The 21,612-nt window shown below is 43.4% G+C and overlaps 1 protein-coding gene across 3 annotated transcripts in view; it reads right to left on the reverse strand.

The window, feature by feature from the left end:
- ELOVL6 (ELOVL fatty acid elongase 6) overlaps nt 1-21,612 on the reverse strand; it is a 76,002-nt gene that overhangs the window by 18,106 nt on the left and 36,284 nt on the right. For all 3 annotated transcript variants that reach the window (XM_075032940.1, XM_075032935.1, XM_075032925.1), the window contains one exon: nt 5,760-5,891. In XM_075032940.1, the coding sequence (XP_074889041.1) occupies nt 5,760-5,891 (132 nt within the window). The remainder of the gene's footprint in view (nt 1-5,759; nt 5,892-21,612) is intronic.

The following is a 21,612-nucleotide window of genomic DNA, read 5'->3' on the forward strand; positions in this document are numbered from 1 at the left end:
GAATTAAGATACCTGTCGTGGGATGCTCTTCCTACTTGGAATAAATAAGGTACATATTGGAGATACATCTTCGTGGCAGTACTTTATTGTTCTTAGTCTATATATTTTTATCACCTCTACACTGTTTTTTTAATGGCAGCTAGCATTTGTTTTGCAATGTATGAATTCACCCTACATAGCACTGCTTGTATTTCCCTATAGGGATTACAGTTCAGCTTACAGAAAAGAAAGTTTTCTTCTTAAACTGTAAAGTCTCATCCAAGGGATTTTTGTCTTCTCTTCAACCATTTTGAACTCCTACTGTTCACCCAACTTTCAACTTTTGCTCCAAAATGGTAATTAAAAAGATGTTTCCAGTATCTGTTATATAAGAAAATCAGATAAGTACTTAAAGATTAACATGGTCCTATAGAAATAAATTGTTAAGTAGGTATATATTAAGCATTTTACTAATTTAGGTTCTGAGAAATGTCCTACTGAGAATATGCATTAATGCTTTACAAATATAGGGAATGTTTCAAATGGAATTCACTTGCTTTTAAATTTATAAGAGAGAAGATTATTACTTCACCTTAAATGCTGCTCATTAATTTTAATGTTATTTGGTAAATATTGCTCTTTTCAGTAATTCATTTTCTCTTTGAATGTACTGTCAGGACCTTTATAAAATTTTGGAGTATTTTAAGATTTGGATGGGTTGCTCAGCAACATATGAAATTAAGTTGTGTTTTAATCTCCAGGGCAAGTATCTGTGAATGGCAGCTCTTGAGATAGGATGTAAATTTGAATCATTTTTCATCAATTTTCCTACTTATAAGCATGATAACTAGAATGCATTTCAGAGTCACAAATCCAAGCAACTGAAATCCTTTCTTTAAACTTATGTTTAGACTTTTCCATTCAGTTCAGCTCAGGACTGAGTTCCTCACATAAAGACGTGTTTCGGACTGCCTTGTCAGGAGCTCTCTGCGGAACAAGTGCAAACCCTTCTATAAAATGCTGCTGTGCTTGCAGCAATAAATCAATTACACCAGTTTCATAAAAGCAAAGTGAGTCACCTTCTTCCAGTGAGCCTTTTTGGTTTTGTCTTTCAAATATAAGACCTGTTGCTGTTGGGATACTTCGCTTTTGAGGCTCCAAATAGCTTTGTGGCAAGCAGCTAGTGACCTTCCAGCAATGTTTGACACCATTTCTTCTACTTTGAGAGAAACTGTGTCCCAGGAAGAAAGACATTTGGAAACCTTGTATTGACATCAACTGATTTCCACCACTGCTACAAAGCATAGCTGAATTTGGATTAGAATCCAAGTCATCTCAGGTGATGATAATAGCGTTATGGTTGTGTGATTTGGCTAGACAGAGACAAATCCCTCCTTTCACTGCACCAGTCATGGTTAGGCTTAGCCTCTGCCTACAAATGACTGCATCACATTGGATGTTTTAGCTTCTTCGTTTCCCGTACTGACGTGACAGTACTCCCTAGGGAAGACAACCTTTTATTATTATTAGTTAGTGCTTTGACCCTGAGACTTCTGTTGGCAGCCCCTTAACGATGGAGAGCAAGTGAAAACAGTGCCATGCTGCTGCCTTGTGTTTAAGCTCCTTGATAGCGATGCTACCCTTACACAGACTCTACAGCCTACAAAAATCCAGCTGAGATGTAATGAAAACATGAATTAATGATTTCATATCCTTCTGTGAGAGTTCTGGTCTCAGCTTTGCTGGTTCCTAGAGATGCCAGCATGACACTTTTGATATACTCCAAGTAAAAAATTCAATGAATGACCTAACTTTATGTTCAAAGTGGCATCAGTATAAAACTGGCAACTCAGATTCAATGTGTTTTTGCAGATTTTTAACCCCAGGAAATATTCAGAAATACAGGGCTGACTCATTTTGATGTGTAGGTGAATCAGCACCAGTTTCCTTGGGGTCTTACGAGACTGAAAAACGAACTTTTCTGTCAGCTTCCTAACAGCGGGTTCCTGCTGACATGGAGCAGCACAGAGCTGCTCCTCCAGGACGTCAGTACATAACCAGGCTGGGCAAAAACACTTAACTGAAGTGTGGAAAACAAAACAAAACAAAAGACCAAAAACATTTCAGACACCAATAAATCTTCAATGCTTGAAATAAGTCAACAAACCTGCTAGAAAGAAAAAAAACCCCAACCCAATAACCCAAGAAAAATATCCTGAACTAATTTCTCAGCAAAAGATTTCAGAAGACCATGTTTTCACAGTGGTTTCCAAGTGAAAAGCAAGATGTACTGTCATGGCTCCTACAGAAGCTTTCACTGAGAAGTGGTAACCTTATTCCAGAGACAAAATGTTCAAAACTAGTTGATGCTTCCAAAGGGAAATAAAGCTGCTTTTCTGCCTCAGAAATCCTGCTGGCTGCCAGTGTTGACACAAAACTCACTCTTGACCGAGCTCCTGAATGCTCAGCAAGCTCAGTAGGGTGGTGTAGTTGTTTTGTTTATTTATAAGCATGGCCAGTTTCCTCCTGTAGCTGCTACCACATTTAAATGATCTTGGCAAGAGCAAGGCATACGGGATACATTCTGAAGAAGGACCATGTCATTGCCTGGCAGACAATTTCCTTTTTTTTTAAGCCCCAAACACATCCTTCCAGCCTCTGCTAAGTGTTATTATTTCTGCGGATATTTGAAGCAGGTAAAATGGTAGGAGAGCTAGAAGGGAGATAAACAAGGAGTCTGGAAAAAAGCCTCACACTGACCTTGAGGCAGAATACTGAGGGCTCTCCAGACAGGCTTTTCTTCCTCAGTACAACCACTCACAGCAGACAAATACATTACTTAGAATTTCTGCAAGCTATTGTAAAAGTCATAGCATTTTAGCATCCCAGAAAGCCAAAGAGGAAGTCTTTTTAAAGTTAAGGATCCATAGTAAGTCTACAGGCAGAACATTGGCATCTAAATCTATCTGAATTGACCTTCAGAGGAAGCAGAAATGTCTTTCAGGCCAAGCTTATGAAAATGAACTACCTAGTTATGCGAGGAGCCAGAAAAAAAAAATCCAAGTTACTTGGAAAGTTTACAGCATTCAAAGTCTAATGCAGCTTGCTAAGAGAGTCAATAAGGCTGGGAATGACCGATGGCCCTAGAAAGGACAGTGGTGGTGAAACACCAGGAAATGCATGTTCCAATTAACACTTTTTATAAGAAGTCTTCATCTCAAGTTTTAATGAATATTCTGCATTTCCTCTGTTTTCCAGGCAAGAAGTCAAGGGGTTTTGTGTTTGGGTTGGTTTTGTATGGGATTGCATGTTACTATGGAAGCTACAAAGGTTTCATGCTCTGTCTTACTGCAAACATTTTGGGTCATTTTTCCCCTTCGCTACTTCACTCTTCTGCATACTACTCAGTGCCTCACAAAAGCAAAGCTTTCTAAGCACAGACATACAATTTTCATAACCAACTGGTCCCCGCTAGTAAATCCAGCAGCTTAAATGCTCAGTGCTTCTGTGCAGTCCGAACATCTCACACTCCTGTTCATCCCTCCCCTCTCAATCCTGCTGTCTCATTTCCCGACGTGCAGAGGAAAGGGTGAGTTCTGCAGTGCTTGGGGAACACTTGTCCCTGACCAGTGCTATTTGAACTGGTGGAGAAAGCAAACCCTGCCGTGGTGAATCCCTCTCAAACTGCGCCCTTCTGGCCACTGCTTCTTATCTGCACAAGTAGAGCTCACCTCAAGTGCCTGCACCGTGGGGCACAGCAAGAGGCGGTCTCTGTGGCCGATTCATCCTGGCAACTTGTAGCTTCAAAAACATGAAGTCCACATTTTAGATTTCACCCGGTATCATCACTCTGCAGCTCATGCTGGCCATGCGTTAGCTATTTCATATGATTATGATGGGAAACTCCAATTAGCAAGTAATGAATGTGTTGATTTTAAACTCCACCTAGACAGCACTTTCACAGTGTAGTGTATATTCTTGCTATACGTTGATCAGTGCATTGCTTATGATTTGGGGAGGAAATGAATTAGTGAAATTGCTTAAAAGCCCCACACTGTGAATGTCAGCCACAGACCCATCTCGAAATAATGTGATTTTAAAATTCATCCTAGACACCTTCTGCAAAGGACAGTTCTGAAATCATATTTCCCCCCCTCTGACTGGGAATTAAACTACAAATGCTTTGCCTAAGTCAGCTAGTTTCTAGTGTCTACATTCAATAAGAAAGTGTAATTGGAATATGCATTTTGGGAACCTGCTTGCTACAAATCACTTTACCAACTGATCCACAAATGACATGCCATCTAGGAACCACTTCAACAGCTGCTGAAATTCAGCTGTTTCTGGAACAAACGATGACAATTGCTTACAGGACCCTACCAGCAGAACTATGTTAGACATGCAGCCACCAGTACAGCGCCAAATGCAAGCAGATGAAAATTATAAATTTTCACACTGTTAGAACTTGCTCTCAGAGTTATCCAGATCACTCAAAGTTTTGTCTGCACTAGGCTTTTTTTTTTTAAAGTTATCGATGAATTATTAAAACCAAGCCAACATAAAGCTCTTCTGTTAGCATGTCCTAGCTGGATGAGACAACTTAGAAATATAATTTATTTTTACCTGCCAGAGTTTTAGAAAGTGTCAATGTGATAGAACAATTTTGGGCAAAAAAAGCAAAAACCACAAAAGAAAGCAAACTTCTCCATTCCTGCTTTATTTTAGTCTGTAGAAACTCTCTGCTCAAACTATTCCCATCCTGTGAAAAATCATGCACCGTTCACAGCTGCTCAGTAAGCAAACATGTTTTATGTACTTGTGAACTAAAAAATCAGTAATTATTATATTGATATTAGAAAAAGATACAGGTATCAATGCTTGTTAATGGTTTGCAAATGGTTTCTATGCTGTTGAGTGAACTATAACTTACACTCCCAATAGAGACTGAAATAAAGGATAAACTTCAGGTCTTCTGTGTACTGTTATTAGTAAATTGTACCAAAAGTTTGTGTGTTTGTAAGGGTTATTTTTATAAGCATTTGTTCATTTGTTTGTTTATCTTCAGCCTCATTAAAATTAGCATATTAAGCAGATAAAGTGGATTTCAGGTTAGTCAGTTTTACTCCTGGCTTCAGCAACTATCCAGAATCTGAACCTGACTTTCCCCATACTCGATGATACAGAATCAACACACAGCTAGAGAGATGTGCATCACTAAAAAATAGCCTTTCCCTGTGGAGCCACCCTTTCGCTATATTCACAAGCTCTTTGCAATAGAATAACCAGAAGCCAGATACTGGTTTCAATTACAGTGACCTGATTTACCTGTCATCTAAGCAGTGACTTTAGGTTTACCTCACTGTAATGGAGATGAGAGTCTTTACTAAATATTCCATATATGCAGCCATATAAATGTTAATACTAACTAGTAAGTGAGAACCAGACTAACATCTTAATGTGTTTATTTCCATTTGTCTATTCCATGATAAATTTATTGCAATGATAAGTGCTTTTTCTCGTGTCTTCACTTTATTTTCACCTTTGTTCTTCAAGAAGGTTATTGATTTCTCTCCTCTTCAAACGCCGAATGATCTGGCAAGTCAAAGGGGACCATTTCAATGGTGAGGAGTGGATCAGGACATAACTCTCAATAGCAGAACTAAAGAAATGCCATTTCTGGGTGAGCCTGTTGTCACGTTAGCAGTGCTGTTGTATGTGAAGAACCCCAAACCCTCTTCACGTACTACTGTCAAAGGCAGTTGGTGTGAAGAAATGCCTACCTGAAGACGGCAAGGCTCAGGGACCAGAGCACTAGTGGTTTCCTCAGTTCAAATTTTGCTCGTTTGTTCATTAGGTGCCGACCACCAAATATAAAGGCAGCATACAGAGCTGAAAATAGGAAGGATTTCTTCCTGCAAAACAAAACCAAAAAACACCTGTCAAGTATTTAATTACTATTAGATACACAGCAGAGTCGCATCTGGACATAACTGCCAAGGGCTTGTTTCCTTGAAAGGAAACTCTTTTGAAGACACTCCTGCAGCCCAGTTGAGATTATCGTTAGTGTATGAACCTACATGCCTGCACATAGGGCCAGGGCCAGGTGCAGGCAAAGCTGACGCTGGGGAAGTTCTGAAAAAGGACAGCCAAATTTGGCTCCCATTCTTCCCCAGTTTCTGAAGACTGAACTTCTGTGAGAAACAGAATAGATATTGCAGAGCCCAGACACTTTTCTGCAAGCACAACACGGTTGATACTTGAACCAGCTGATCACGTTTTGTAGCTCATTTATCTTTTTCATATAAATTTCTGTTTCCCGCAGGCTCCTTGCTACCTGGCAATTTAGTTTCCCATTGTTTCCTCCAAGAAGACACTTAAACTTGAGCACTGCAACACAACATGAAGAGCCTCATGAAAAGTGGAGAACCAGCAAGGAGAGGTCAGTAGCCCCATTAAGCAGTGACCCCATTAAGCAGCGTGGCATCGTCCTGCTGCACAAGCCCTGCCTGTGAATGCCAGTTCAGGAAATCCAGTGAATTTGCTGAAAGGTCAAGCAGGGCTCTGTTCAGGAACTTCAGTGATACTTTTAGAACCGCAATTTTTATTTTTAAAACTGCCTGATAGTAGTCCAGCCAGCAATAATCAGCAAACATTTGAACTCTGCTACTATAACTCATTGTACATCAACCATTAGAGGTCAAAAATAGATTCAGCCTGGATTCCTTCCCACACAGCACAATATTACACTGACTAAGACTTAATGATGTACAGCATTAATGGTGGCCTAACTGGATGGGCATATATTTAGGAACAGATTTTTCTCTAAAATCTTCTCCCTTTTGGCAAGGGATACGTACAGCACAGCACGGTCCTGAAGGCCAAGCAATACGTGCAGAACAGTACGGCACAGCACAGCGCGTGTCTGCGCATGCTCAAGGCAACTGCTACATGGATCGCAAGCTTCTTGGTAGACAAGGGTCTTCCCATGAGGTCCATGAAAACTAAGAAAAGCTGTAGTAGCACATCTGATTGGAAGTACGAAGAAAGCACATGCAGCCTTCACTGGAGATAAATGAGTTTTATATGAGTTTGAAAGCCAAGTAAAAGCGAAGTCCAAAGAGACAAAGGCATATCAGTATGCCTGCAGCAGCACACCATTTTCTGCCCACTAGAAACTCCTCTGTTTCTATTGACATGTTTATAGCTCTGTGTTGCAAAACACGGGTAATTGCATGAAAATCCAACTGGTGCTCTGCACTGAGAAGGGTGGAGCCAGTGCCTGTGGTCCCCTGGGTGAGCTTTAGCATCCGCACTGGCAACAAGCCCCAGGGTGACCACAGAGCCAGCACCCTCTCACCTTGCGCACTGAGATGGTCTAATTGCCATGGCAATGTTTATCACAACCGGGTTTTGAAAACCACAAAGCCTCAACTCTTATTCATCACATAATAAAGAAAAAAGCATTCATTTTCACTTCTATGGTCTTCAATTTCACAGTCAGAGAAGGGGCAGAATTACCACATTTGAATCGCATGATTGCTGTTTAGCTTGGCTGGAGGTCAGTAAATATTTGTTAACCAGTTTGGATAGTGATGAACCACCTCAAACTTGCTCATACTGAACCACCTAACTGTTAAGATAAGATTTATAGGTTACGAGACAGGAGCAGACTCTCAGTGTGAGAGGTCGGACCGTGTTCCCATCCCCTTCCCTCTGCAGCCTCTTCAGCAGCGGCGTGCAGAGCAGCCCACCGCCAACCTGTGCGTGGGCGAGGGAAGGCAGAGGGAATGTGATGGGCTGCACCACAGCCCGCAGTGCTGTCCTGGCTGCCCCAGGGCATCGGGAGAGACATCCGCTCTGCATGCTTCTGCCCCTTCGATCCCACAAAAGTCTGGGCTCACAGCGCCCAGCGCAGACACACAGCAATGCACACAACGAGGTATGGAGATACGCATACACACGTAGGGCCGCTCAAGCCAGGTCCTGCGCAGGGGCCCCACAGGAGGGAGCCTGCAGCCCCACACCACGAGGGAGGTGCAAACCCCCCGCCGTACGGCACTGCAGTGGGAGGCCCTCACACCAGAGGCAGGAAAGGTCTGTCTTGCACTGGTCCATGCAAGGAGCTCCGCAGCGCCTGAGAGCAGTGCAGGATGACATCTCGAGCAGGGCAGGATGGCATCTCTGTCCAGGGGAAAAAAACTGCGACAGTACCGCCACGTGGCTGCCAAGAGGACACGGGCTCCGCGGGCTGGCCCAGGAGGAGGTTAGGATTTAAGAGCAGTAGCTAGAGATACTTTGCAGGAAGGCAGGTGAGCGGGAAGCAGTTCAATTCTGGATCAAACACAGGCAAAACTTCAAAGTAATGGTTCGACTTCAGTTCCAATTCAAGAAGAAAAGACCAGTCTGAATGAGTTAGCAGCTCAGCTCTGTGCTCTGTTTGACTCCCTTCTTCCTGGGCAAGATACTCCATATATTTACACCAAGTAACATTTCGTTTTGTTTCTTACTACTGAAACTATTTTTTGTGAGTTCAGTCAAGTCTATGGAGGTCAATAGTTACATTATACTAATTAGAACAAAAGATAAATTTTAGGTCACTTTTAACAGCTTTGTAATGAGTTTAGCATTATTTGCAATGATGGTAAATGGTATTCCCACAGTATACAGCTTTATATTGGCAGTGGCAGACAGGAGAAGATTTGACTGCAGGCATGATGTGAACTGCAGAGAGCAGCTGTAAGCAGACAAGGAGAGATGCAGTTGTATTATCTCCTATCAGAGGTAAGCACAATACTGAATAATGACTAGGCTGATTTTGAAATCACCTCTCTGTTTTGACACCTGCTGACAACTTTTGATAACTTTTTGCATCCAAAGGACTTGGAATTTTCCCCTCTTTGGAGCATAATAATGGTTAAAAGGACTGGGTAGTCCAGATGATATAGTTATAAAGGGGTTGCAGAGGTATGTACTCTTAAGATAATCTGTTTAACTGCATTAGACTGGTATTAACCAGCTTCCTGCCAGTGTTTTTATGATGGATTTTCCTGAAAGGTTCATGACTACAGTCTGGTTCCTGGGCTGGTGACACAAAGCAATGGCAATCTGACAGCATTCAATTATATCTGATATGGTTTTAGCCAAAGGAGGTTAATATCAAATGAGCATTTTTAAAGACAGAGTTTTGGAGTTGTTCTGGAGCACTGTAACTTCTCATTACTGTTATCTGAAGAGAAACTAAATAGAGCAGAACGACGACAAAAAAAATTAACCTTGAAACTAAAAAAATAAAAAAATCCCCCAAAGTAATTCAGTAGCAGACTAGCATCCAATAACTTTAACGTTAGCACATTCATGTGTTTGTCTTCAATTCTGTTCTGCAGGGTAACACAGTAGACATAAAGACAGGGCTGCCAAATCCTCCATATTTTTCTGGCATTTCTGTTTCTCACAGTTGTCTCCCACCTTCCTACATTTTCAGACTTCAGGGACTAAGTACTATCTCTACTGAATACAACTCCATGTTTCCCCATCAAAAGTTGCCAGCTCTTTCCCCCAAAAGGGAGGCAGGGGAATTTTCTGGAGAGCCTATAAAACACTCTGCTTGGGCTGGGGGTTACTACCAGAAAGAGAGGCAAGAATTTGGGGCAACAGGCTGAAAATGTGAGGCAGATCTTCCAGGATGCTAGCACAGAGGTGGCCACATCACGAGGCAAGGGGACAGGCAGAAGCAGCTGACACGATGGGAGAAACAGAAGAGGAAGGATGAATGGTAAGCAGGGCAGCAAATGAGGGGAGCTGGTGGCCAAGAGATGGACGTGAAGCTGGGACAGCATGGAAGGGAAGGAGGCTTGAAGTCCTTTCTCTGCTGAAGCTCCTGCAAGGATGCTTCTTGCACCCATAGGCACACCAACGAGCTCAGGCTACCCAGGCTGAACACAGAGCTTTGGTCACTCTCTGCAAAAATCCTACAACAGGGACAAGTGGCATTATCATCCCCTGGACCACAGCCCACAGGTTCTGCTCGTCCCTCTGCACTATGTAAAGTATAGGCAGGTGATGTGTTTTATCGAGGATGGATGAAGGTTTGGGCACTTATGTTTTTTAGAAGCTGAAATCCTTTATTTGGTCTGCCCTTTGGCAGAGGAATGGAGACAGGAAAGAAGAAAAGGAAAAGAAGTATAATTGAGAAGAGGGAGGCAGAAACTGGGGCTGATAAAGGAAGACAGAGGAAATCCACCCCACCAGGAACAAAGCTTCTCCTCGTTCACAGCCGGGGAGTCCCACCCAGGAAAGCCCACTCAGGCACCAAGGAGTGACAGGGAGAGATCTGCCATCCATTCTCAGGCAGGAAAACACAACACGGAAAGGGGCAGCAAATAATCCAAATTAGAAAGCAACAGTAAACAGATGGCTAAGGAGTAAGAAATCCTGACTCCCCCAGAAATATGTTATTTATAAAATACCAAAAGTATAAGAATTACCACAGCATTCTAAAATAAGGGGCCAAAGCCTGAGGGAGGGCCTCGCGCAGCAGCGCAAGACATCCCGGTCTCTCTGATTCAAAGCGAAATAGCCCTGAATATTGCAGTGCTGCTGAAGGAGGTGGTTTCAGCCCAGATGCACTGCTATCATTTCTCCCCTGAAAATAGCAGCCTGAGTCATTATTCTAGAGTTCTCTGATGTTAATGAGTAAAATGAAACGGATATAGATATGTGCTATAAAATTTAATATTTCCATAGCTTTTTCTTTAATCATTAAGGAAAATCCTTATAGAAATGCAGAAAGGACAACCTTATCATAGATCTTTTAACTATCCTCTATCATGTAATACAGGATTATCCTCATAACAGCATTCAGTAGGGGAGTAGTAAAGTGAAGCAGTGTTAGCCCCCTCTATTTACATTCTATAGGGCTTTAAAAACTTTTTTTATCAAGATGTATTTCCTTTGCACAGGCAGAGCTCATTCTTAAATTCATTACCACGTCTTCATATGCTGTAAAGAGAGCACAACAGGTAAAAAACCAAAACACTGCATTTGCCAGAGCAGAGTGCTTCTGGCAAGTAAACAGGCAATTTCAGGCTCCCAATGTTTTTCTTTTGGCCTTCTTCATCACCATTTTAGTGACTTAAAAAAACAGATTTTACTGGGGGGAAAAAAAAAAAGAAAAAAAAGGATGCTTGGTAAGGTGAAAGCAAAGGGACTTTTCTTACCCATTTTTCCCAGCTTTCAACAGAAAACAAACACCACTTGTGTTTAGAATTGAAACTCCTAACTTGAGAGTCTGATTAAAGTGATTTAACCTGAACCAGTGTAAATCACACAGCATACCCGTGTCCACAGCTCACAAGCAGTGGCTGGTAGCCTTGGCAAAGTTACTTTCTCTCTGGTGCTTATTTAAAAATCACACATTCTATATGTATAAAAAAGGGTGTGAAAACGCTTCTCAGTCTCTCAGTGTTTCTACCTCAGAAATACTGTCAAAGCAAACCTTTCTCTCTGTCTTCCCAGATATAATTTTGACAGAATCAGCAAGAAGAGATCCAATGTGTGGATATGCCAGACCTGCATATGAAAATATAACCTGTACTCTTGGCTTTAAGTTTCTGCAGCTGTTTCCCATTGACTGTACCAGCCTTAATAATGGAGAGAAAAGGACATGCAGAAGACCTGTCTGATACACACATGCCAGCACACTCTGATTTATTTCTACAGCTCAATATCCTTTGCCATTTATATTTAGAACAGCAATGACGACAGTCACACACACGAGTAGGTGACTCACTGATGATGGTCTTTGACGTAACAAGCTATCAGAGAGTAAACAGGGATGTATCTCATACCAATCATCTGTTCCCTTGATTTCTAAAGCCTGTCTCTCAAAAGACCGTTTCAGCCTCCTCATGACAGGTACTGTCGGGTACGCAGCTCTGTGCTCCCCCCGAGGCCAGGGCAGCTCCCCAGGCACCCCTCTCCCTGCTGGGAGCAAGGGAAGAGGAGTCACGGCCCCAGGAACACATCCTGGCCAGGGAGAGCTATTCCCCCACTTCTGCCTTTCCTCTGGGGTCCTGTTCCCGTCACCCAATCCATGTCATTACTGACAGACAGTACCTGTATCACCAGCCCAACTCCTTAACCCACGGAAAGGAAGGAAACACAGCGCGGGGAGGCTGCCAGAGGGACTGCTGCAGGAACTGTCCGAAGCTCAACTTGGCTGGAAAGGATGGAGGAGGAGAAGGACTTGCGTGTGTACTCCTTGCCCCACGAGTGCTAACAGCTGAGCTGAGGCAAAGCCTGAAGCCCAGGTCCCCCATTGCTCAAGTCGGAGCGGGAACCGCTCCCCGGAGAGCTGTAGGGCCAGCTACCTCTGAAGGGTAGAGCAACTGGTTTTTTGTGGTGTATCACCAGGTCACAGCCTGCTATGGTGTATCCATAGGCCTGGCGGGAGGCAGCCTCAGTTCCCCACCAGCCAGCCTATACGGGCATCCTCCTTGGGGAGCAAGAAGCTGTGACCACCCAAGCCTCCCCCACATGGCATTCAATCAGACCCAGGAGCAGGAAAGCACTCCCACCTCATGCTGTTGGCAGGGCAGGCGACAGCCCTAAAGCTACAGAGAGGAGAAACAAGGGCACAGCAGTGTGGAGGCACGGGGCAATATGGCTCATGTCCCGCACCTCCCTGATGGTTGTATTTGTTTTGCTGAAATGTGTTGGCCAGTAGTTTGTCACCCTCATGCTTGTGGAATATAAGTGTTACACAGTATTAGCCATAAAGTAAAAAGTGTGCAGCTAGGGACGAAAACAGCAGCAGTAAATTTTTCTTGCTTTCCCTTTGTAGTAGGAAAATACAAGAAAAGCGTTAGGGTGAGAAAATGAAGTTAAAATACAGGGACAATTTTTTGGTTTTCAGGTAGAAGAGGCAAACTCAGCTCTAAAGTACATGAAGTCCCTTGTTCTTTATAAGCCTCATATAGGCTTAATGGAACAAATCATAAACCCTTAAAAACCCATAAGCTACAATCCCAAATATAAGCAACATCACAATGTCTCCATTCCTCCCCAGGGATGGGCCAGCATCTGACCTCACTGTTACTGATACTGATGATAAGTAACATTTTTGCACAAATCCATGTCACCAGAGCTAAGAATTGAATCTAGCCCCAGAAGAATCATAGGAGCCTACCAGCAAAATGATGACCATCCCCATCCCTGTTAATAATTTTCATAGCAGGTTAGTGTAGTCAGAGAAACTCCTCTTCCACCAGGAGCCTCTGCTACACCCATCTGTATCACTCTGACAACGTACCTAGTTCTTAATATAAAGACTTGGGGTTATAAGAGCTGACACAGTAGGGTGTCCCACTGCCCCCTTGGACCCACCATGGGTTTCTCCAGGCTTTGCTGGGGCTTTCAGGCAGCTGGTGGAGAGATGGCAGAGAGCGGTGGAACCTAATGTAGGTCACAGGCACTGCAGTTCTGAAGAAAAGCTACAGTACTTTCACTTCTAATTTCATCAATGTAAATTTAAACGTCTGCCCTCCACAGTAAAGACCTGGAGCTAGTAAACACAACTGCAACTGAACTTGGGGACTACTAACCTACATCTCTCCCAGTTGAAGTCATTCTGTTTGTACCCACGTCTCACCTGAAAGCAGTTAATGAGATGCTAGTGGAGGTATGTCATACAGGCTTAGCATGAAAATAACTAGATCTCCACACCGCCTCACTCATTTGATCTGCTTTATCTGATCAAATCAATCAATGGTTATGACATTCAATAAGTTTACACTTAAAGGAGTACATCAGCTTAAGGCCTTCAGAACCAGAAAGATCCCTGAAGCAACTCACAAATGTTATTTATAGACATATAGAGAAGTGCTGCTTTTTTCACTGCTTTGGGGATAGATATTTATTTACTTTACAGGACACAACACAACACTACAAGTAACACATCAATAAGAATACTTTACTAAAGCTACCTTTGCCCCTGCATCCGCAGGAAAGCCTATGCACCACAGTGGCATGATCAGGTTTCTCTACCATTGCAAATGCAACTTGTAAACAGTCCTGGAAATAATGTCTGTTGGATCTCAAAAAATATTTAAGTGGAAAAAAAGCAGTCATTCAAAATGAAACATGGAAAATGCAGGGACTGCAGGCAAGCAGTGTGTTGTTTTTCTATCTATCCACCCTAAAAGACATTCCAGCAGACGTTGCTCCCTTCCAGCCTTCTGCAATACCACCTCAGAAAATGATGTTGCTACAACTGCCACTGGATTGCAAAACACAAACAAACAAAAACCATTCTTACTTTTCTGAGAGCATTCCCAGCCAAAAAAGACATGCAAGACTCTCCTGTGGAGCAGAGCACAACCTTAGAAACAGGGCAGCCAAAAGTCATGTAGAAATAAGCCCTCACTGCTAGGACTTGGCGACCACCTTATGGAAAGGATCACTTCATAACTCTTTCAATGCTGGAAAACCTTAAATTATCCTGGAGCAAACCAAACTGAGGGGATGCCTGAAAAGCCTAATGAATTAGAATATACACTTACCACCATTCTCCTCCCCATCTAAAGACCCAAAATCATATAGACAGATTGGAGCAAGCCAGCAATGCCATTCTGTGGCCTAGGTCTGATTAAAAGGGGATACTGGTACCAGTGACATTGCAGTAATGGAACTGCAGAATAAAATGTCTTGCTTTCAAACCCTGTAAATGCTCACATGCCCTGTGGAAGAGAAGGGACTGAATGGAGTTCATAAAAAAGGACATTTTGGTAGAGAAGCAAATGAAAGAATATTTTCCAGCATCCCTTAGTGAAGAAAAATCAGGTCATGTGGAGAACAACTGCCTGCACTGACTGGTCCCGTGGTACTTTTTGATACATGATGTCAAGGACTGCTTGATGTATCTAATAAAATCTTCAAGGACATCTGATCTTTGTCTAGTGCTGAGCGATCAAGTGACAAAGGATGCTAATGGAAACACTGCAGCGAACCTGGACCTAACTCTTGACTGATAGGAAACTAGCAAATCCAGAAAAAAAATGGGGCAATCTTGCCATAATCTTTTCAACCATCTCTCTAAAACAGAGCCCTGCCAAACAGCCATTTTCCTTCTTAATCAACTGGGAAGCAGGTCAGGACAAATACAAAGGTGTTTCAGCATTGCTCAAAACTTGCAACAGGGAACAGTTCGGAGTAGCTAGGAGGCAGGCTGACATGCTGCTACCGCCTTACAACATGATGCTTTGCAGCTTGCCCAACGTGTCCACCAGCAGAGAAGGTAGCCCTGCGCCTTGGCTGGCCACGTTATCATTATCAAATGGCATTTTCATGAACTAAACCTTGCCGCTACTTACATAAGAATTTTATGCTTTTCATTCCCAGTGGAGGCTTCAGTCCCCAGACTAATCTGCTACTAAACTTCCCAGTACTTTCAATCTGTCATGATTCCCATGTCATTGACCATGACCTATAGCTTCTTCGTTAAATCCAGAATCGCTCTACTTGAAATCAGTCAAGGCAGTACCTTTAAAGCAGACCCTTTCAAAGATAAAGGAAAAGGCAAACTGCCCTGAATCCAACTAAAATTATTTGAGGAGAGAACGTAAACCAACGTGAGAAATACTGCGAGTGACAAACCATCAGAAGTAACTTTCTAATTACTGTCAGAGTTTTCAGGATCTGATGCAGACAAAATTTAAGAGGCAGGATGACATTCCTAAACCTGTAGTAGAAATGAAGATGGGACAGAGGAACGTACCAAACACTGTACAATCACCAGCACCCGTTCCTCAACTAAATATCGCAGCCCAGCTGTTTTTCGGGCATTTCCTGCAGACATCCCACTTGCAGTCCTGAACCAGTCCGAAACAATCGGAATAGACCAGCAGGAACGGCACAAGGAAGTACAAAGTACACGGCATTAACGTAGCTTATCTCTATCCTGTCAGCAATATGTTCGTGACAGCTTGTTCTGGTTTTCCACCTCTGCCTACAGCTTCACCCTTGGCACGGGCACCCTCATGTCTCTCTCGAGGCGGCAGGACCCGCCAACAATCCCGAACTAAAGAGTCTGGGTCTTTCTTCTTGCTTCCAGTCGCGAGGGCTTGGCTGACTGCATCCTGCCCTTAGCCACCCCCTCACCTAATTAGATGGGATACTAAACTGCTTAGCAGTATTTCACTTTCCACCATGGTATAAAGAGCCCAGGTTACTAAAGGATTACCAAGTATAACATTAAAGTGTTATATATACACAGAGAGTTGCCTGTCCTAGACTCTGCTAAATCTTGGTCACAGGGGACTTGTTAAAAAGAGATGCCAAAAGGAAAGAAACCATGGACAAACAAGGCGATGAATCTGGACTACAGTGGAAGTGGCTGCATACACACCACAAGAAGGAAAAGGAGCATTACAAGGAGCGAGCAGTAATTGACATTCAGCTCTTCTGAACAGGCAGACAAATGGAGCAAAGGAAGGGCATAAACATGAATACAATTTTAAATGATTCAAATACAACAACAGTCAGAAGTTAATGGCCATGGTCATTAAGGGGCAAAAGGGAGAACCAGGTTACTGCAAATGAATAGGAAAGCCTGTCAGCATGTCAGTGATACCATTTCAGATTTTTTTTTAAACAGAATGTAGCCTCCCATGAGGGTAGAGCAATTAAATAAATGATCTGACCGTTGTTTTTTCTCAAAGGTCACATAATCAAAATTTGTTTTACATCTCCAAACATATTCCTTTTCCTATTCTTTTTCTTAATTGGATTGTCCACCACTTATTACCTCTGTAACTTGTGGATTTTGCTCCAACTTCTCTCCATGGCAGGTTTGCTAACTTATGGCTGGCCTATAAAGAGGTAAAAAAAAAATTTGTTCTAGTAAAAAGCCAGACTACTCCTAAATTAATTTCTGTATCACGCAGCTAGTATAGTAGAATACCCTGTATTCTCATCACTTATTCTTACCACTTTTCTTTCATGTGGCTGTTGTAAGAGCACCAACAAATCTACCTCTTGCATCTGCTCACTGTCTCTGTCATGTTATGATCAGATGTCGTAACTACACATGAACCTGTTTACATCAGTATCTCGTTCAAGGATGCTCTGTTGCTCTGTTTCTTCTTTCATTTGTAAAGGGAATACAAGAGTCCCTTGGCACCCATGTGCAGGATCTCGTGGGCAACAGAGAGGGGGAAGAAAGTGATCTCCCCAAAGGTACTATTTTCCCTGAGATGCTCCAGCGCTTTGCATCACTCCCACCACAGCCCATGCCAGCAGCTGAACCACAAAACCACCCAGGCACTGGTCACGCTTGCTGACCCTGCACCCGGCAGCCCTGTCACACAACTCACATGCTGAGACTGGGTATCTTGACGCCTTCTTGCTAAACCAGCGTGATCCAAGCACCTACCACAGTCTCCATGGGCTGGGCACTCCAGTTTCTGTGCATTAAGTACACATTAACAACAGCTTGCTTTTACAAGCCTCTCTGCTTGGGAAAGGTAAATGCTATCTCTTTGAGGTTGGTAATGATCAACACCACTGCATATTTGCCACCCAGCTAACCTAAGTGCCCAAAGAAAACGTTGTAACACTGTGTATTCAACAAGTTTTTCCACTTTCATGATACCCTGGAGCAAATGTTTGCTGCTTTTGGTTTTGGATTATTTTTTTTTTGCCTTTAGCTGTAGCCTGCTTTGAGATTCATGAGTGTAAGCACACTATAAATGCGTATCAGAGAGTTTCACAATTACTCTGCGTCTGGACCAAGATTTCACTGCAGCATGTTTTCCAAAAGGCAGCCCGTCTTGGAATTCAAAATGCCAAGGGCAAAGAGTTTACTCATGTTTTAGGGACCTATGCCAGGGATTCACCTCCTGCCCCATTGCAAGGTTTTTTTTACTTTAATTTCTCTGGCTCACTGGGACTCTGGCCCACTGAAAACAAAAATATTTTAGAGACCATGACCTGCACCAACAATGACTGAAAAACACAGACACGTGCCCGTGTTTGCCTGCGTCCTGGCTGCGGTACTGCCGTGTTGGGGCCAGCCCGTACCTGTGCTGAGAGCCAGCAGTAATGGTCTCGGGCACAACCTCTGCTTTGCTGCTTTGGGGCTCTGAGCTGCTATCTCCACGTGGTCAGCACAGCGCACAGGTGCACTGGCTCATGTGGAAATACCCAATGCAGCCCTTCATTTTGCTCCTTCTCGCTAGCCTCAATCACCGATGTGGCTGCATGTGCAGAGGGGTGGCAGAGAAGGGTGTCTGATGAAAAATAACTCGTGTTTTCTGTCTTTTACCAAGAAGGCACAAAGTCCATGTTCAAAGTGCCTTTCGGTTCAGCAGTTTCAGCCCCATTGGCAGCACAGCATCCGAGCAGTGCAGAGCCCCTCTTGAGTGGGCAGAGCCCAGCACGCCGCTCCAGTACCCGGACCAGCAATCGCAGCAGAGCTCCTGCGTCCCTCACCCAAATGGAGGCTAGCAAGCATGACAGGTTGGGCCAAGCAAAAACACATTCAGTTTTGTGATTCATTGTAAATAATTTGGTTTCAGCCTACAGTTTATGTTTTAGTCCCTCCAGCTACCTAGTGTATCAGCAAAAAGAATAAGCATCTCTCAACCTTAGATGTTTAACAGTCTCACACGACACTGGTGACCCGTTTAAAGACGTATCAAACCTGCAATTGCAAAAGTTTGTTCTTTTGGGGGTTGAATTCTTATAAATACAGATTTGAGCTTCCCATACACATTTCTGAAAAATGCTGGATCCGTGCTATAGCTACCACTCCACCCATCCTGCCCCACCCCAGCAGCTTTTGCCCTAAATAAAACAAGGTTGTTACGTGGCTACAAACCAGATGATGGACCTAAGTAGACTTCAGTTACAACAGTACCAGTCCTTATTACTCAAATTAGCTTGTGCTTCTTTCTTCTTTTGTCTGTGTATTTAAATATTGTGCTGATATACACCAAAAACTCTCTATAGCACTGTAACAGATTTTATTCATGTCTCCGATGTGCTCTTGTTTGCTTGGATGGCGGAAAGAATAAATCCCACTTCTACTTCCCACTCACTCCTGTTAAATAATAGCAATACTACTGATAAAAACCAAATTGTACTGATAATACTACTACCGGTAACACGCTAAATGATCCTGTTAAATAATAATTAAAGAAAATGGGTTCACTCGCAAAACAGGTAAGTACATGAGAATGTGGCCCCATGTAATTGAAACTTAACAGCACTGCTACATTTGCATTTACAGAAAGACCATAAACTTCAAGTAAAACTATATTCATTCAAATGATTCAGCTAAATTTGGTGCTCACAGCCTGTGCTAAGCTGACACCTTTCTGAAAAGGCTCAGGAAAATGAATTGGTTCTATCAGACCTCCTAAAACCTACAGATGACAGGAGGTGTTAATAAGCAAGAGTTTGGGAGCTCCTTGGGACCAAGAAAAAGCTGCTAATGATGGGCCTATCCAAATTTAGTGGCTGCAGTTATCCAACAGAGTAATGGAGAAATGTTCTCAAGCAGCTGCTTCTCTTTCTCACCGCGGTATACTGAAGCATTTTAAATCATAGGGGTGGCATATTAAGCAGCCTTCTGGCGTACATCCTGCAGCCAAAATGAAAATGTGAAAGTCCTGGTATGAAACTCAATCGTCCTGCAGCTAATGTAACTGAGAAGTGACAGAACACAGGCTTGATGTCCTGAGAGATGCTGGCATGGCTTATTCTTTTATGTTAGTCCATTTTGGACAGCGTGAACAGTCCTGGAAAACTTCCCGCATCCAGGGCTCCCTGAACCCAACAGGACCAGGGCTCCTTCACTGTTTAGTTGGTTCCCCAGCAAAACTCATGAGCTCTCCAAACAGCCTCTCTGGGGGCACAATTTTAGACCAAGAGCTGTAGTTCTTTCCTCACACAAGTCAAAGCTCTGCATGAGACATTTCAGCAACTTCAGGTCAGCCTTCTGCAATGGCAGCTCACCCAGCACTGCTCAAATGCTCCAACCTCCATCACCTCTTAGTGTGTCTGGAAAAAAAATCCCTGCTTCCCCCAAATTAAACATTTTAGAAAGAGGGAAACTGGGCTGGGGAAATATTTGGCTCTGACGAGTCTGAGGAAGGTCCTGGCAGACAGGCAGTGAGAAGGTTGGGAAATGAAAGTCCCTGCAGGCACCTGCCAGCAATGGGCACCCACCACTGCTCCCAGGGCTCCCTGGGCTGCAAGTGTGTGTCACGTGAAATAAGTCCATACCTGATGCTTAAGTTTCTAAATTGTCGTTTTCATGGTGTGCCTGGGGGCAAAATGCAGGCCTCTGCCATCCTTCCTGCAGCTGTCAGGACTGGACTAAAAAAATGGAGGAAAAATATGGAAACAAAAATCTGAAGGAAACTAAATTCAGGTCATGGCTGTGAGTCGGGTCAACCAGCTACAGTGAAGGCAGGTCCTTTTCTTTTCTTTCTTTCTCTCCTTCAATGCCAGACTTGTTTAACGAGACTCTCCTTGGTGAATTTTCTTTTATAATTAACAATGAAAAGGAAACATGCTTCTCTGCATTTAAAAAAAAAAAAAATACCGCAGCTGCCTTACACAAGCCATTTCCATTTTTAAGACTGGGGAAAGGCTTTGCTGCCTCTGCTTAAATACAGTCTTACTTTTCAGCCTTGTTTAATTTGGGAGGGAGAGGGGGAACGAGCAAGTGTCTTTAAAGATTGAGGATTTCTGCATCCATATTAAATGATAAACACTAACAAAATAACAGTGAGAAACAGTCTCCAGCACACAGGCTGGGGCAAATCTATCACAACAAACACAGCGGGTGGCTGATCTCACAAGGACTGAAAGACTGTCTTGATCCTCAGCGTGTGCTAACCACACATGCTTTAAATTAAAAAAAAAAAAAAAAAAAGATCTCTCGACTCTTCCCTGCTACATGTCTATTAAAAAAACCTAGCAGGTTGAGTTTGCTGTCATGCAAGGGGGACGGTGAGGAAGGTATATAATCTCTCCAGTTTTCCTGGAACCAGAACAAACCTGCAGACTCCAGCCACCACTACTCATAGGCAGGAAAATTACTCCCAACCATTAGGACATCCCAACTCTGGAAGACTCTGTTTTCCAAGTGCAAAAAGGTTTGCCTGCTTCAAAGATGGGGCTTGGCAAGTTTTGGGAAAAAAAATTAAAGACCAGGTGAGGGGCTGCATGACCCTGCAGGTCCCTTACAGAATAAAACTGGGCCTGGGCTTGGGCACTCCTGCCTACACCCCAACACTTCCAGGATGACTGTACTGAAAGTGGTCACTGGGAACACAGACCCAGGAGAGGAAAGGCTCAATGGTGCTGGGTACGGCTGGGTGCAATGCATGGAGGTGGCAGAGAAGTCTCACCTCTACCCCACCGCAGAGTTGAGAACCATGCAAACCTGGCACCTTCCAATTTGAAAAGCTTCTCCCTTGCTTTCTGGCACTTGTGGTGCCAACGCAACACCCCCCAGGCTGCAAGGCTGGGACTTGTTGAGCAAGAGGTACACAGTGAAACCCTGACTGAGACTCCTGCGCAGCATGACGGCACGGATACAACAATATAAAGCCATTCTCTGCACAG

Source organism: Buteo buteo, chromosome 1, assembly GCF_964188355.1.
Source record: "Buteo buteo chromosome 1, bButBut1.hap1.1, whole genome shotgun sequence".
NCBI lineage: Eukaryota > Metazoa > Chordata > Aves > Accipitriformes > Accipitridae > Buteo > Buteo buteo.